Source organism: Hylaeus volcanicus, chromosome 8, assembly GCF_026283585.1.
Source record: "Hylaeus volcanicus isolate JK05 chromosome 8, UHH_iyHylVolc1.0_haploid, whole genome shotgun sequence".
Classification (NCBI taxonomy): domain Eukaryota; kingdom Metazoa; phylum Arthropoda; class Insecta; order Hymenoptera; family Colletidae; genus Hylaeus; species Hylaeus volcanicus.
The window spans coordinates 750,349-769,317 of record NC_071983.1 but is presented as its reverse complement, the minus strand read 5'-3'; the positions used below and the strand labels follow the sequence as shown (position 1 = coordinate 769,317).

Here is an 18,969-nt window from a genome sequence, read left to right as displayed (position 1 = left end):
GACACAAAATAATTTTCTTTAAGCTCTTCGATATCAATTCGATAAATAATAAAGTCAGAACAGACTAGCTGAAACTAAAACTGAAAATCTTGCAGACCGCAAAGGATTAAGATGTATGTGGAGGAAAATGAATATGTAATTTTCCTTAAATAATTTTTCTTGGAAAATGAGGAGTATACGGGGAAAGATAGGGAACAGATTGTAACTTACAGCGTGTGACGAGCCTGTTGTTGGTTTGGCTTGGGGGCGGAATTGCAGGCGGCGGGGGCGGCTGGGAGCTCAGATCCTCGAAATTTATGATTTGCAAGCAGATGTCGTCCACCTCGCTCCTTATCAGGGCTATCACTTCGCTGCACAAGAACTTGGTGCCTGTGACAAACAATTCGCAAATTCGATTAGTACATACTATCGTGAGTCTCGCTTCGGTTGTCTTCTTGGTTATAGTCATGTATTCGTTTGTATACATCAATTAAATATGAATAATCACTTGATGTTTTCGGATTATTAACATTTCATTGGTATGCGTATTTTATAATCAATAGACTGCGCGTGTTTATGCATTTATGACAAAAATATTAAAAATCTGTTAATCAAATTTTAGTTTTCACCCTGGTGTCTTTTAAAAAAAATTTAGATTTGATTGTATTTAGCTTTCAATTTCAATTCTTTGAAACCTTTTTAAAAAATAATTATATGCCTGCCAAGTTAAGTAAATTAAAAGCGAAAAGAAACTTGCAAAAAAGAATGTTACGTTATATGGGCCAAATAAAATTCTAGATTCGACCTCGAAAGGCATACGATCCACTCGAATAAACCCAGATAAAATTAAAATTCCAAAAACGTCTCGAGTGACTTCAGAGGACGTCCTAGGGGTGATGCCGCGAATTCGGAAGTGAAATTTGTATCAATTCCGTGTATCCCCCGGCGGTCTTAAATTTTTGTGGGAACGTGGCCAGCGGTGTGTCGGATAAGTAACAAATATTGATCTCCCGTATGAAACGTAGGAATTTCACAGACAGACAGACGCGCTCGGTCCGCCAGAGAAAAATACGCTCTTATTAGTCGCGTTAAACGGCGTTAAACGGCCGCAGGCCTCCTGTATCCGCCGCGATAAATATTTCTCCATCGACGTTTAACGAACGTCTATTATTCCAAGCTCGTTAAACGCGTGCGTCTTGCTAGAATAAAAGAACCGACAATAAAACGCTGACCGACTTCCTATAAAACGCATCTGGATTCGATCCAAATATTTACTCAGACCGCCGTTAACGGTAAATTGCAGCCGTAAACCGAAGATTGTTGCAGTAGCCGCGTAAAACTGCTAAGTGGGGTAAACGCGACTGCGTATAACCGCCGCAAAAGCCGATCTCCATCCAAAAAATTATGTTACGTGCCCGCGGTGGAAATGGAAGGGAGTTTCGTGCTACGAGTTTCTGCCAAACGATTAATTTTAATTACCATCGCTTGCGATTGGACAAATTGAAAACTGTAATTGGAAACAGAGGTCCAGAATTAGCGGATGGGGAGAGTGGTGTGTTACAGAAAAATAGTTGGAGCTTTTGGAGAAGCTAGGTAACCACGCGAAACTTACAGAACATTGGAGGCCACTCAGACTGTACTTAAGGCACACATCTTTCAGTGTCCAAACCTTCTACATCCATACGTTCTTTGTACCTTTTTTAATAATAATTTCTGCACCGATACAATTTTTCTAGGGCACTACACAGATGCAACTCGCTGGTGCGTAGCTCCTCCTCGGAAAAAACCCACTCGAAACCGAATTTCCTCGCGGTTCTCCATCCACTTGCGGCGAATATGTTACGCGCAACCGTTGTAAAAAGCTTTCACACGGCTGGTGTTGGTAGCGTCAAGGTCACGGAAGCCCGTAACCACGGGAACACGATTAACTACAACGACGACGACGACGACGACGACGACGAGGCAGCTTTTGCCGCGGCTCCACGGACGCAACTAATTAGCCAGCGTGTTTACGAGTCAAGGTACCTTGGACCGGATCCAAAAGGGCTCGACAAAAGGAAAGTGTGTCCCGCGGACGAAAGCGCGACTGGTAGGCAGCCTTCGGATTCCCGATTCGGACGCGGGCCTGCTTGCGCAACCGGATCAGATGGAAAACACCCTGGCACGCCGCTAGCGCGTAATCGGCCGTAGAAGCGTGCCAAGAGTGCCATTGGCCACCTGGGCTCCTCGATGTCGAACGTCATCGACGAGGAACGTCAGCGATACCGTACAGATTTTAGAGGACTGGTCCTGCATCGCCATATTTATTTTAACTATGATATCCAGTTCTTGACTCCCACTCTTCGCTCGCAATGTTAGTACCCGTACATATGCACACTCTGATGATGATGGTTACGAGTATCGCGTGTACATATATGTACACGCTAATGATGTAATTGGGTTAAGAACGCTATTGAAAATCAAATTTTCGACCTCGATATAGGGCTATGAAATTTTAGCTGTAAAGTCATCTACTCGTGGATCAAAGAGTCCATCCATAAAAACATTGCAAAATAAAAATTCCCATGTACGTTTACCCAGAAATTCCTTTTCGAAAATATCATGTTACTTTTATCCAGTATTATCTGGAAAAATATGACTGCGCGGTACAGGTCGAACGATCATTAGATAATCCCCGGCGAACTGCGTGAAAGTGGCTGGTGACCTACAGAATCGCGGCGAACAAGGATCGATGGGGTTGTTCGATTCGAATAACGACCCTGCGATAGTTGAGATCGCGTATGCAACCTAATATCGAATTTACAAGCAGTTTTTTGCCTACTCGAGAATGTTGTCAATCAGAACAAGGTTTATGCTCCCTAATCAGCTAGAAAAGCTCCGTTCGAGAGGACACGGAGGATAATAGAATCGAGTGATCGGTCAACATGGGACATCCCCTGTTCTCCAGGGGTCGCTCCTCGTGTATGGATAGGGGCTAATATGTGCAATACGTGTGGTTTCTTCGGCAACGTCACAGCAAGCTGTCCTATCGATCCGCCGGCAGCTTTCTTTCTCTGTTTCCATTTTCTCTCCTCTCCTCTTTGTCTCGGTGGAATTACGCACGCAGACGGGTCACGCACATCTGGCTTGTTAGGTCCGACTGAAATGCAACCATGCGAGAAAGAAACACTGCCGAAGAGCAACCCCTCGGCGGGGCCGCGTTGCGCTTTTCACATCTTCCGCTTCCGTTCCATTTTTCACGCGGCTCCCGCCGATTGGCGCGTTAAGGTTTCGCATCGTCGAAGGAACCCACCCGGGAGAACGCTTCGGGGATGTTCTCGACACTCTGCTCTTTTGATCAGTTAATTATGATCAGTTGACTCTCATACCCTCGCGCGCTGATTAATTTTAAAGTCCCTCGAGTAACTCAATCTGCACGTCGTTAGCTGATGGCACTCCCAGGCTTCGGGGATATGATTTAATTGTACGCGCGTACTTGTTCACATTTTTGTTGGAACTTTGACATCATGGTGATATTTTTTCTCAAAATAGTGGCATTCTCCCTGTAGTAGGTACTTTTTTTTTATTTGCATCATCTTTGGAACTTTTAATTGAAATCAAAATAAAAATTCCCCTCCAATACTCTCCCGTACAACATTCCAAACACCTGGTCGATCCTCCGAAGCATACAAATCACAGGACGGGTGTAAGCGCGTGATCCGAAAGAATTAAACGATATTGCCAGAAACAACGTTTTCCACTCCGACAGGGAGCAAGGAACACCTCACCGCCGAACGGATGAATGGTTTCCTGCGGACACGTCGCGTCGCCGGCTCGGGGGCAAGAAAGGAGCGAGAAACGCGACCAGCTGACTTTACGAGGCCGATGGTTCGAAAATACGCGCTCGCGACGAGTTGTAAAAGCGGACAGCAGAAAAAGTGTTTCTCGTTGGTAACCGTGAAATGTCCCGGGAATAAAAGCAAAGAAGACACGTTACTCGGAATTGCTCGACGTAGCCATGGTTTTTGAATTAGTCGAATTAACGGCGTAAAAACGATACCAGCAGCCGCGAGTGTAAACAGAAGAGCACGCAGACTGTCTTAATGACGATCTCAATTACAGTCAGCAAAGTAAGCGTAGCCGAGAAGACGAGGACGCTCGCTTTGTTCTGGCTTCATTAGGTTCTGGTTGCTTAAGTTCCAGGTCGTTCGAAGGGCGAAAGAAAGGAGCGGCATGACGAAATAATGTTAATTAAAGTGACGCCGAAGGGACTGTCGAGAGCCAAGTACCGAGGTTCCGGTTTCAGCGTCGACTGATCGATTATCGCTCGCGAGGAAAATCAAACGAACCGTGAGGAACCTTGCGTCGTCGCATAAAGGTGCAACATTCCTCGACGCTACGAACGATTTTATTTCCACGGGCCCAAGAACAGGGGTTACATCCGCTGCTATTTTTTCGAAACGACCTAAAAGCTTGAGGGTAAGTAAGAGAGTAAAAGTTGTGCATCGACAGCTTTCGACCCTCTCGAGCGTCGACTGCCAGGCTAACACTTGCAAAAAGAAGGGTGGTAAAAACTGGTTAATTTTGGGGTAGCTCGGGCAAGTTGACGAATAAGTAGACCGTGGATATTTGTACATTTATGGTTAACGAAAGGGTATCAAATCTTGGCACCCAAGGCAAAGCGCTTTAAATTTGCCTGGCAGTGAATGGATTAAGTGGAGTTTTAAGTATAGTTTCGACAAAGTAGAAACAACCCATAAACGATCAGTGATTATAAATAAGATCTTCGCTACGATATTTTTAGAAGTGTGCAAATTTATAGAACGCCTTGCATAGGCACCCCCATTACTCTAAAAATCCGCGAGTAAGGGAAAAAGAATGTTGGCCAACCTCGGGGACCAAGTATCCCCGTCGCCTTATTTTCTCCTCTCTTGGCCACGGGAGAGCCGAACTGCAAAGAACGTCTAAGCGAAACAAGTAACTAGCGTGAATTCCAGTGGTACTTTAACTTAATTGAAGCCACCCTCCAGTCGTCGCGTAGGAAAGGGATAGAATAAAGAAGAGGAACGTCGCTCGATGTTTTCGCGACTTGTGTGCACGCCTCTTGGTTAATTCCGCGCAGGGGTAATCCGTAAAAGGTGGCGCGCCAACGACTCTGTTGATCAAAATCCAAGATGCAATTTAAAGGACCGCGAGGCGTTACCCGCGGGATGTTGAGAACACTTGCTTTGTTTCGGTCGAGTAGTCCGGTCTCGTTAGGTCCTTGTGGCAGCAGCTTTCAAACCGACGGGGTGGCCAAGAGAGAACCGTGGGTGAACCGAGGTAAGCAAGAGAAAGAGAAAGAGAGGAATGAGAGAGAACGGGGCCTGAGAAACGGAAGGGATGCGCGAGCAACGAGGGTGAACGTGCCGACGGAGTCCATTCAGCGTCGATGTTGTTGGCGAGAAAAGGAGGACGAGTATCGAAGCGATGCGGATGGTGCTCTTTCAACGCAGGCGCATCGTCTCGAGGATTCACCGTCCTTCCGAAAAGAAACCAATAATCCATCTGGTAGATAAATCACCGTCGATCGATTCCTCGCAAGGCCCGTTTACCTTCGAGTGCCAGGTTTCAGAGAAACGACGTTTTTATAGCGATGTCTGAAGCAGTAACCGAGCTTTTGCGTTTTGCACCGGTGCTCATCGACGTGAACAGATGTTTAGTACTTGGTCGACTCACGGCGAACGAATTCTTCCTGTTATCGAGCTATTTGCCCGGAACCCCTGGATCGCGAAACGAATACTCGGGCTCAAATTGTTTGGGTAATTTAGCTACGCAAACGATTTACGTTGTTCGCGAGAGTTTAAACGCTTCAACAGTTGATACTACGAATCGGGAATGTTATACTTGTTTGGGAGTATACACGAAGCATAACTGTATCGTCGTTCATATTTTTAAATGTTTGGGGAGAAATGAAAAAATATCTATTTTACTATCTGAAAGTACATGATTATACTGAAATGTAAACGTGCACAAACGGATACGATGAATAATGAGTTATATGTTAATCTCTTTCAAGTTGCTCTTCATCAAAGAGTCTAAAACATTGTCCGAAGAATTGATATTTTCTCGGAAGAGCAGGAAGCTAGTGACGCGAGACGACGTTTTCAGTAAAGATTTAACTATTAGTTTAGGAAACTGAGGATGTTGGAAACTCGATGGTAACTTCGGGTACGTCGCACCACCGAATGACGAATGTTAGTGTAACAGTTCCCGAGCGTGTAACAGTTTTGTGATGACTACGCCCTCGAGAGAGTCCAATGGTCTGTATCTATTTCGAGACGGCGACGTGCAGACACTAATAAACTCGTGTTGATACTTCTAATGTTCTCACGATAGAGTCTACACGTGCAGAATTCTAAGGCGCTTTGTAATAGCCGAGGCACGCGAGCTGGAATAAAATTCCGCCACGGACTACCCTGTTTCACCGAGCTTTCTTACGAACTCAAAATGAATGTACTACGAAACCAAAGAAACATGCCAAATTTCGCCATAATTTCATAGGCGACAGCAATTGAAAGGTGAAAATTTGAAATCGTGGAAATTGGCGTCTCTGACGCGAAACGCTGCGAAACAAGATGCATCGAGGGTGGGAATCCTCGTAGCGGACATTCAAAGAAATTCGTGTCACGACTGATCGACGAAAAAAAAAAAGCGACGAGCATCGATAATAACACGGCTTGGGCGAAGATAGCCAAATGAACTTCTAAAATTGCACCGGAGTACTACCGAACGGTTGCTATAAATAAGCATCCCCTCGGGGCGCTCCCCTTCTCCGAAAATACATCGAGTCCACTCTAATTCGTGCGACTAATTTACACATGGCCCTTCCTGATCCAGCTATTGCGTGCCTGCACGCTGACCTTGTGCACGAGCCGCGGAACTGATAATTGATAATCGTCCCACCCCTCAATTAGGTCCTCTACTCCTACAAAAACTCAAATCTAATCGATCTACTCTCAATTGTAATTGAATTCTAATGAAGCTCATTTGCATACCAATGTGTAAAATTCTTTTTTTAAATTCGTTTACTTACAATCTATACATTATACACGTTACAAACTTTGATTCTGTCATTATAGTATACATTGTTGAGTGTATTATATTCGGTAAAATAAGTTGATCTCCCTAACTCTTTGAAGCACGCGGTTATAAGAGTCGAAAAAATGTTGCTTCCTCTAATTTTAATGAAAAAGTTCTGGAACGATCCATCTTTGTTTTAGAAGCTCGTTTAATTCTAAATTACCTACGAAACCTTCGACAATAATTGCCATCGTCGCCTATCGCCTAGAAACCCAAAATTACGCCAATCGATCCACTCTGAATCGTAATTGGATTCTAACGAAGCTCATCTGCATACCAATACGTCGAATTCGTGTGACCGTTTGGAAACTTCGATGCCAGGATATAGACCAGTCGAACCCCGAAAAGGATCGCTTGGATACTAGTCGGAACGGGTAACAATACAGAATTGTTAAGTTGATGGCTCCTTATATGTGGCATTAGTGCATTCAACGGATTCAGCGGAGTTCCCGCGCAGCCGAACGCCCCAAGTTGAAACCACTTAAGGAATCCAATACCGGATTTATGTAATCAGTATCGCAACTCCGAGCGAAATCCAGATAAAGATTCGGAAACTGTTTGACTGGAGTTAAAGCGGAAGAAGGTTCCTGCGATGCTGGATGTACCGAATATGAAACTACTCGGAGATTTTGTCGCTTGATTTAGAGAACCACACAGGGCTTGGAAACCTTGGAACTTTGAGTAAAGTACAAATAAAAATTTGATAACTAACTATTTGGAGTTGAAGCGACAGGGGATTCGTGTACAGCTGTACAACGTAGCATTTCAGGTTTCTTACACTGGTTTTACCTAACTAAAGAATTCCCAAAAACATTGCAGCGTAGAATTCCTGTAGAATTAGTACTAAACCTACCGACACAAAAATCGGAAATTAGTTTCTCACCCCTGATATCCGTTTAATCGCGGAATATCTGTCATTTATCACGTGATGAGTTCCTGGTACTCCTTTGAAACGATTGGCGGATAGTGAGGAGGTCAGGATACCGCAGTGGAACGAACAGCCGAGTGGTTAATGGGTTAACGGCTCCCTCCAATTGGTCGATGACGCTGTGCCCCCGTGACGTCACCGAGTGCAATGCCCCTGTGACGTGGCAACGTGTGCTGCAGGCCAAGCAGTGCACAGAAATAGCATGCGCTTTCCTCTCCTTCCTTCGCGTCTCTCTCCCTCCTTCTCTCTTTCAGGTACGCTCCGTTTTCGAAGTGTGCTTTCGGTGCTTGCGAATCGCGAGAACCCCGTCCGTACGATGTACTTGCCAAAAACGGCCACGTGACCGTCCCAGGAAAATGTCAAGCGTCCGCAAAGGGGCAACGGGAAGGGAAACGTTCACCTGATTTACTCCGGATGACCCTAATTACGCGCGTCTATGATGCAGTCCCGATCAGGATGACGAGAGACGGACAGGGGCCATTTATTAGAGGTACGCAAAACTTTGCATCGTTTGAACGATGTGGCCAGCTGCGGGAGATTCTTGCAGGAAGATATAGCATTGTCATGAGCTTATAATAAGTCTAGGTGCTAATTCGAGTATAGTAGAAGCTATGTTACGTGAACTAATTGAGAGACGAGCTTTTCAACCAAGTTAAAGAAATAGATTCTATGGATCCTAAACTTTTTTCCTCCCAAACATTCCTCCCCATATGCCCTAAACTATTTACATCCACGTTAAGTCGCACGAAAATCGTTCAAGGTTCTCTAAACACGAGGCCTACGACCTCGAATAGGTTGTCATCGAAACTGGAAATGCTCCTTATTTATGTGATTTTTTTCTTCGTATCTCAATAACAGTGACTGAATTTTATCGATCGGACTACCGTGAATTCGACCTTCCCCTTCTTGCAAAGGAACCACCCTTTGTTGGAAGAAGAGCCTGGTCGCCTGACCTTTTCATTCCCTTGTCTCGTTTCTCGTCCTTTGAGGAGCCTCTTCAGGTCCCAACAGAGGTGGCGTATTTGAAAGCTGCCTGGTCATCGAATTTCGAAATATCATCGTTCGACAATCGTCAGACCTGGCCCCTTTCAGACAGGCTGGCTCCTTCGCGCGGTACTTGGCAATTCTGACTGACCACTCCTGATTGGAAAGCGAAATACGACGCTGTTGGAATTTAACAATGGCCCGAGCTATCTCTCATTATTCGATTCTTATCTACTAGAACGCTACGCCCGAACTCCAATCCAAAGTTATTCTAGGAAGCATTAGTTATATTTTCGGATTCGGTGCTGACGAAGAATGGACGAATCGGTCATTAAAAAGATAGGTAAATTCATTCCCTTCCACCCAAAAACACCTATAAAATTAGGCAACAACCTCGTAATATTTGTTGGTGCTTCTGGTAACCGTAACCGTGTCACAATCGATCGTTTGTTTCTTCCAAAGATACTGCACTCGCTTGCGCAACATTGTCGTCACATTCTTTCGATGCTAAGAAAATAAGAAAAGCAAGGGAACCCGCAAGCGAGGGGCAACCAGTTGCCGAAAAATTCATAAAACTTTTTACGTTCAGTCGTGGCCGCTCCGTGTTTCGCGATGAACCGCTGCTCCTACGGGCTAATAGCGTTCTTAATGAGGGAACTTCGGGGCCTCGGTGCCAAAACAAGGGAAGGTAGAGCGAAAAATCACGAGAGCAAGTAAAATTAACCTACGATTTTATGGGGATCCAATCGCGCTCTTCTTCCGGGTTCCGCAGGACGCAGCTCGTCTCTTTCTCGTACTCGGTATTTCTCATACTCCAATCTCCGTAGAACAACAGCAATAAACAAATTCTGCCGACCTTTGCGGGTTGGAAAAAAGTCAGTGACACACTTCAATCTGTATTCGAATTGCAAGCAGCTGCTCAGGAATTCTTGTTGTCATTGACATTACGAAATTGCGAGAGCTGCGCGTCTGTTTGTGAATGCAGAGGCTGGATTAAAATGCGCAACACTCTGTAGATATTGCCACGGGCCTTGGTGGCTGAATACAAAGTCAATGGATTAAATGGAAAAAAGAATTCTCCCGAAGGAGATCTCGATGATAATAACTATCCCGCAATGATTGCAGAAAGTACAGCGATTCTGAAGACTACGAATTACGGAAAGTACCAGTTCACGAAACGATTCACGAGGAACTTGTTTAAGATCCTATTTTAGGTATGAGTCACGAACAACAATTTATTATGTTAACGCCAGTGATGGGCACAATGATATGTTTATAAGTAGAACATTGAGAACATGTTTCACGGTCACAGCAACAATGATACGATTCAAACGTCATGATTTTCTGAGGAAGAAGTTCGAGTGTTTGAAATCAAATACGAAGTGCCAAATAATAGGATATTTAACTAGTACAAAACTATTATCATATCGTTGGTAAGTGTTATGAATTCTAATTTTCCGATTTTTAACTTTCTCTAACAATAACTCGGAAAAATTAAATTTTGAATTGTATCGTTGCTGCAGGAAACGAGCTCCACCAAGTTTCAAACTATGGGGATTAGTTCTCTTATTTTTCCTTACTTGACTGGTCTACCATGCGCGAATCGATTCCACGGAAGCGGAAATTCCACGGGAAGCCGGTGTATTCACTGCGGAGGCTCAGAAATTGACGGGCACCGTTACAACTCAACAGGTAATATCCGTGCGTTCGTTTTAATCTCACCCTGAGCGAGCATCGACGTATTTACGTTCTCGAATTGTCGCGCCACTGACTAATCGGAATCCCCATTTCCACCGGCCGGTTACAAGTTCCTGCTCGTTTATTTTCACCGATTAAAGGCCGTCTCGCGTACGCCAGTCATGGGCACAATAGTTATCCAAATAGAACTTTCAAAAATCAATTTGAAGCTAACAAATTTCTGTCTATTACTCGTCGAACAAAATTAATTTGGAATACTTATATTCGAATAAATACATTTATTTGACGAAAGATAAAAAATTTATATTAATTAAACTTCGAACAAAGATACAAATAAAAAGCTCCAAAAAATCTTCGCTCGTCAAATAAATTTACTTGTTGTAAGTATATTCGTTATTCAACGAATGAAGATACGACCTCAACGACCTCTACGAACGACCGCGACGATCTAAGGTAAAGTTTCTTTACTCGAACTTAAATTTGAATTATTCTTTAAATGACGATGCCCATCTTCACCGCGTACGCGATATATTAAACTGTTGCGACTAAATCGCACCAAGCCCCGAGAAAATTGGCGAAAATACGCTCGAGATTTTGCCATGAAAGGAATCACGATGCGAGAACGTGCTCAACGACGACGTATTCGAGGAAAGCGCGGATGGAGCGACACTAAACTCGGCTCGCCGTCGACCAGGAGACTGCAAGCTCGCACCTTAGGCGGTTTCTTACCGCTCCGGTCCCCTGGCGGAGCATTCGAATTTCGAAGAAAGCATTCACCAATGTACACGACCTCACTCGACAGCGCATATAATGACCACAAACGACTCATAGTGATTTGCACTCTCTTAGCACAGAACTAAGTTAGCGATTTGTTGGTGTATCACTGTGCAATTTTTCCAAATCTAATGAGACACCTCTAACCTAATAAAAAAAATCAACATCAAATCTAATAAAATGCCTTAAAACTATAAAAAAAAAAAAAAAAAAAAAAATTCGGAAGCTTACAGCTTATTATACCTATAATGGACTATATAAAAGATATGGAGAAAAGGATCGAGAAATATCGAGTCCCGGGAGAAAATGACTGAAAAAAGTTTGATAAATGAACAACAGCAACGATTTGTTTGGCAAGACTTTTAAGACTCTCGCACGGGCCGACTGCTTACCGTTGACAAAACATTCCCAGTTCTTGTAGCGTAATGAAAATGCTAACGAGGATTATGCCAAGTAGAAAAAGTTTCAGTAGTGGTAGTCTCGTCAAGCTTCATCTTTATTAAAACATCTTCGAGCAAGTATCTTGTAAGGTAATTTAACCATTAATCGCGAGTAAGAAGTATGAAAGTAGGAACGATAAATGAAGGAATGATTGAAAGTGTTTTAAACGCGTTTAAGATTTGTTGAGAGTATATTAAGAAGTAGTCGGAATTAAAATAGTTTCTTCTTTAAAGACATCGCTAAATTTTATTAGTACTAAAAATAAAACTAGGAGGCTCGAAATTTTAGTGACTTTTCTTAAAATGATGATTAAAAAATGAAAACTTCCTGCAGAAGCTGTCTGGCAAATAGCTGTTTAGAAAAATCGGTAATGGAGACACGGGAAGTAAAGAAAAGGAGAGCGTCGCGGGTGACGTCACGTGTCGACGCCGAGAAGAGCGAATGGCGCATGAAGGGGTGGCCGAGTGGCTTACAGTGATGTCATTGACTACACGCCGTACCTGGTGGGAAGCCACGAAAAGGGGTACGATCAACGGAAAGAGAGGAGCGAGTACTGGGCGTTTTAGGAACAAGAGAAGGGGATGGAACACGAGCACGACTATTCTTGGCCTGTTCAAGCAACGTCCTCGCGCTCGCGCTGTTGCGTAACAACGCGGGAGAGCACTGTCGAAGAGGTGTTCGCGAAATGGCCACAGCTGCTGATGGACTCGATGAAAAGAGATATCGATACTCTCAAACGGAATCGTTGATTTTTTACTCCGCCAGGCTTTTTACGGAGGATACCGGGCATCAAGAAAAATGTCTAAAAATAAACCACTCGCAAATTTCTGTTATTCTTTGGTAAAAGAATTAAGGAGAGAATTAAAAAAAGAAGGAAAGTGAGGAAAGAAAATTGACGAGAAAGATACAATTGGAGCGCTCCAGATATGCAGAGCACGACGCAGCGAACGGTTGAAATTGATCCAGAAAGTCAAACACGATTTAGCCAAGAAGTAAAGTTCCTAACAAACGTAGGTCACGAATAATTATCCCCATAATACTTTGAACAGCATGTCTTGGGACCCTTTAATCAAACCTGCCATAATTAGGCTCGCTCACTCGGCGGAACCAGTCATAGTTTCAAACTCCGCACTTCATCGATCTATTTTCCATACTCTCGTAATCTTTCAGGGTTGTACAACCGAGGCTCAAGGCCGGCCCTGCGAAACTTTACACTCACGCCAATGCGTACATATGGCAGTGCGCAGAACCACGCAATAAAAGCCTGACATTTCAGCTCCACGTCGATAAGCATTAATTTCCTCCGCATCAATGAAGGGAAGACAGCTGCGGAACGTCTGTAAACAACCAAGTCGGAGTTTCCTGGTTCTGTGACCTCTGACATTTAGTTGGTCGCACTCGGGTGAAATTTTACAAAACCATGGCCGAAAAAATCAGAAAAGTTCTGAGTTTCCAAGTCTGTTTATATCACTAATTCACTCTCTGAAATATAAAAATAGAACATTTTCAGTAGGTCCATATTATTCATAAGAATACCAATAACGAATGCCTACATTTAATAACTGTTTCAAAAGATAGCGAGACTTTTATTACTCTCGTAAAAGTAATTTTATCCTAATTTCATCAATCTGCCTCAGAATAGGAAATATTAATATCGGCTACGCTTCCGTGAAAATTCGTTTTTCCGCGTGGTCCCCAGGGGTGTCCGACCGCCACGCCCCCGTAGAAAAACAATGGATACGTGCATCGAATTGACGTGTAACGAGACGGAAACGGCAAGTGGAAAAACGAGGCCGAAATAAACCGTTTCCCGCAGCGCGCGGCCGAACCGTAGCGGTCAACGTTTCGCCGCAACCCCCAAAGAGGGTCGGGCAAAGTGGTAGGGTTGCGTTTCATCCCCCTAGCGATCAATTCCTCCGTCGTCCTTCCCGCCGTGGAATATGAGAGGGAACAATGAGAGTTCGTTCCGTCAAAGTGGGAAAGTCGTGACGTGTAATATGCCCGTGTGGAGATTCAGTGGAAACGCGACGTACTGTGCCAGACCGGCTAGAGACTGGCTGCAGGTGGTCGAAGCAGACTACTTTCCACTTTTCAACCCTTTCGCGCGGCCCCTTTCCCACTTTCATTCCCTTTGTCCTCGTCACACGTGGCTAGTGATAGGACCAATCCAATGGCGTGCTCATTAAGGCTTTTGGCTTCGTTAAATGAAAAATCGGCTTTCTCATCGATCGCATTTTCGAAACTCTAGCGGTATTAAGAATTACACGAAATTAATTCGAGTAACTACAGCCGTGGGGAAAAAAATTAAGAAAACAGAATGTTTATGAATACGTTTCACACGGGGCTGTACTTGCGCATCCCGTTTGCATGTCGGCTTTTTCGATAACAGGTCGATGGCATTCCACGAGCTGCGGAAAATTTGATGAATCCCCGAAGGCCGTTGTTATTAAATTTCCCGTATCTCGTCGAGTTCCGCTTAAAAGCATTCGGTGGCTACCGATGCGTTGGCAATGCGCAAATTCAGTCGTCGAAGCGATCGGAAACGATTGGAACATGTACGAAGCCGTACGCGAAGGAAAGGAATTTATTTGCAAAGCGAATGGAACGAATTCCAATCCAGCGGTGTTTGTAGATAAAAAAGCGCAAGCCTAAAGTCAAGAGGGGAACCGAACCAAGAGCTCAGGTGGGCCAAGAGGCCTCGAGCTATGACTATGATAAATTATACAGTAGTGACTATTGATCTCACCGCGCCTAAGGTCAGACACTACGGCAAAATCGAGTACGAGCCAACCATCGGTCCGCGAATAAATTCAATTTTCCCGCTCTAAATAACGTAACGATTCTTACAAACCCTGGAGAGATCAACCGACGGCTTGCGTTTGGAAAATCACGATCACCGCTGGAATATGCAAATTCAGGGTTATTGCGTGCCGATAAAGTTGTCTTGGAACGCGACTCGCGGTCTGGTTAGCGAGAAATCGGAGATGTCGATGCCTGAATCGAACGAGTTTAGATTATTATTTATCTTTCTGTGAATTAAATGAACATAGGATTAGTACATAGTAGAAAATATAAAAAAATGAATATAATTGAATAAGAAGAAGTATTATTTTACAAGAATAAACACAAATAAAAATAGAATCTAAGTTAGATCAGGTAAATTTAAGTGTATCACAATCTGTAATTTAGAATCTTGAAATGTAAATAAAGGCACGCAAGTCTTGCGAAGATTTAAAAGAAGAATCATCACTTATTCACTATTCCTAGTTATAGCCCGATCCGTGGATTCGATATAATTGGATTTTGCCTTTAAATTTTTCACGGCATTCGCAGGAACACAACACCGAGAGGAATTATTAACGCGACAAGGTTTACCGAAGGAATGCTCGCGCGGCGAGGTATAGCAGCGGCTGCAAAGATCGTTAAAAAACTAAGTCAGTAGTATAGCAGAAGGGAAGAATATTCCCAGATTGAGGAGAATATAGCACTCCGAGTAAGTAGAATGTGGACGAGGGCGAGTAATTTTGCCTATAAACGGCTGACTATAACGTCTGACCCAATACGCCTCGACGGAAGGTCTTTTTCTTTTCAGAGAATAGAAAGCATTCAATTTTCCTGACCGTGTTTCTAGGTCTGGATAAGTACTTCATAGGGAACTTGGCGATTGCTATATGCAACGACAAGCTGCGCTTTCAAATAAACGTTTAATTAGACTTTAAGTATATTCAACCATAAGTATGTGGACACTTTCTCGATTGTAATAAGTATCTAAAGAAAGGTAACAACCTATTAATGAATAATAACGTATTCGTTTCTGTACTGCCACTAAAAATGTTAATATTATGAAATATTAGAAAATACATTTACGCATCTGAAATAGAATTTAGAAAAAAAAATCTTTTTTGATGCTTTTAATGTTATTAGATAGGTCTCACAACGGAAAAGGCCTAAGCAAATAACCCATGTACACAACGGAACAAAATAAACTCGAGTTGTTTTGGAATTCATGACTGGGTTTGTACCTCCTTGTTTTCGAAGATGTTTACAACGTTTCTAGGCTCGTTCGTTAGATAATCACCCGGTATAAATATTGATTAGAACACACGTCAACGAATAATCGCGAAAACGACGAGAGGCTTCTAAGAGGGCGCTTGGCAGAAGTACAAATCGCTTTGTCTATTCTTGAGAATCCGAGAAACAATGTCCCTAGAAAGCTAAAAGGACTTGCCAAGACAGGATTAGTCGACACATTGGATCGGAATTCAGGATGTCCGGTTTCCCCTCGCGTACGACACTTCGTCTCGCGGATGTCTTGCCAGTTTGCGTACAGAATTTTTGGCTTTCGTTCACCGAAAATTTAAACTCGCGATCCGCATACGAGATTGTTCGACGAAAATATTTGACCATAAATCACAACTACTAATTGTACTAATTCGTGAGAATATTTTTCTACACGAAATCTGAGTCGTCGTAAAATCGCTATGGATAACATGCATGTTGTTAGGGTCCAATTAGGTATCCACAAACTGGGAAAAGGGTACGGCTCACCGTCTTTTCTGTAGTAGAGGATCTCGAAGTGCTTTTCGACGCCAGCGGCGAGGGCGTCGCGGAGGGCTGCGACCGCATGGGGCGACGTCATTGGCCCATGAAGGAACTCGCAGATCGCCGGTCTCTGCATCACTTCCGCCCTCGAAAAGCCCGTCAGCCGGCAGAAACCGTCCGAGCAGTATATTATGTGACATAGTCCGTGTTGAGCGTTGGCCACTAAAAAACTTCGATCTGCAACAAACAGCACAACAACCGATAAATACAATGTTGATTCTACTACGTTATTTAATTTTGCACTACTTACGTTGGTTAATTGATTATTTTTCATCAACTTATGTAATATGTTTTCGTATTTTAGGACAAGGATTTCTCAATTTATAAATATCATTCATTTCACTTTCAATTTTATGAAGATTTTATCAAAAACGTATAAGACACTGAACGTCGGAATTCTCTGCAGAAATTCTACAATTCAAATGTTATAAAATCACGAATAATCGCGATGTATAATTTGAAAAAATATATACGAGGATAACACCAGAAGAAGAGTATATAAATTCCAATACGTACATTATCTCAGTAAACTTGTTCGCTACCACAATTCATACACGGTCGCTTTTATTACTTGTATCATTCTTTTTTTACACGCTGTATTGATTATCGCGACACTTGTAGGCGTTCCGAGGATGTCTCTAAAACAGGAGTCCGAAACGTTAGATTAAATTATAAGCTAATAGTAATTTTATTCAAGAAAAAAATTTCGGAACATCTCGTCGACGTCTAGTTATATTTAAAAAAAAAAGTTGAGAAGATTTAAGGTCTAGAGGAGATTTTATGCGTGCCACGTGCCTTCGTGGAACGATCTACCGTGGACTCTTCCTATCCTCGCGGAATGTAGCCCGTTTCTGTGTCGCAAATTTCGAATGTTTGTTAAGAGAGGAGGTGTATTTCTCTCTGGTGAGTGTTTAAATAAATCTGGGATCGCTGGAATGTTAGGAAGAACAGAGGTACGCCGAGTGCGACGACAAACAATGAATTTTCATCGGCTCATTAGCGCGCGTAGTTGGCGTGCCTTCCCGGTACATCCGAAATTAACTTTTCTTGTTAAACCCGCGGGCAGAGATGGACAAGTTAACGGGAACGGACGATTCTGGATGGCCAGGTATTTATAGATCGCCGATTCTTCAAAATTATTGCGGGGGCGAATTGCGTGGGAAGCGCACGGAAAACTCGACGATTTTCGTTGATAGGAGACCACAAAGACGCTTACGTGGAATACAACGTGGGTGGAAAGCAGAATATTAAGATATACGGTGCCCTCTTTAGCGGAAATGTTCTATCTGAGCCATTTAACTGATTGTTACGTTAATCGTGCAAAAGGTATTTGGTAAATAGAAGGACAAACAACGCGGATGTTTCGAATGTGAAAGTAAAAGTGAATATATGTATAATACAACTTTACTTTTGAGAAAATCAAATATTTAAATATCGATATAAATTTGATGTTTTCAAATAAATGTTTAATTACAAATACGTACACGAATAAACTTTTCACGTGTATACATCTACAATAAGAAATTTATTTGGAAACATCAAACATACCATTTACCTAAGACAATAGTGGGTACGAATATTTATAAGCCTGACTGTACATAACCCAAGTCTCAACAAATTTTGCTTATTATCGTTCTTGTAACAGATGGCAAGTGTACTTGACAATTATTAAGCGTAGAAATTAACTTTGCGTCTTTATGCTAACTATTATAATTTCGAGGAAAAGGAATAAATGTCTGGCGGTGTCGAGTCGGCCGGGAGTAGGAGATTCTAGAATAGCAAAATCGCGAAATTTCGCGTTCCCATTGCGACCTTCGTCCTAAATCCGGCATCAGCATTGCCGTGCACACCATAAAATATTTTGGTACCAGCCGTTAAGCTTGTCTGTTGCAGACGTCGTAAGCCGCGGTTAATTCGGTTCGTTTCACTCGACGGAGACATTTTTCGACATTTTTTTACAGCACGTGTCAAAGGAACTCCGTCTGGTGTACAACCTACACGTGCACAGACACGCTTGCATCTGTCTCAACTAGAGAGAAACTGGCAACTTGACTGATGGATGGTATTCTATTTAAAACAAATCAGTCATGCCACGGAACAATGGAAAATGATTACGTTGGAATATAACAGAAAGATGTTGGAATTAAGGGAACTCTCTATAGAAGTCGCAAAATATTTTGCAAACAATTTCTGAATTATTTACGAGGAGAAAGTATTATTAATTGAAACAAAATTTTTTCAATTAGAAGTAGGGAATGAAAAAACAACACGAGAATACAGCAATGTTATTTTTAATTAATATTGCTTTTAAGTTTCATTAATTTGGTTTGGACGGTATAATATATAAACTTCAATGTTTATGCAATCGTATGGTTTGTTTGCAAATACATGTTTTATATGCAAAATATTGGGAAATGTGGAGGATATAATTACGTGAATGTAGGATACATGCAAAATGTGAA

At 42.8% G+C, this 18,969-nt stretch overlaps 1 protein-coding gene across 6 annotated transcripts in view; it reads right to left on the bottom strand.

Annotated features, from left to right (window-relative positions):
• LOC128881420 (potassium voltage-gated channel subfamily H member 2) overlaps positions 1 to 18,969 on the bottom strand; it is a 119,622-nt gene that overhangs the window by 81,992 nt on the left and 18,661 nt on the right. For all 6 annotated transcript variants that reach the window (XM_054132438.1, XM_054132439.1, XM_054132440.1 and 3 more), the window contains exons 2-3: positions 16,454 to 16,684; positions 211 to 369 (exon numbers count right to left, since the gene is read on the bottom strand). In XM_054132438.1, coding sequence (XP_053988413.1) covers positions 211 to 369; positions 16,454 to 16,684 — 390 coding nt within the window. The remainder of the gene's footprint in view (positions 1 to 210; positions 370 to 16,453; positions 16,685 to 18,969) is intronic.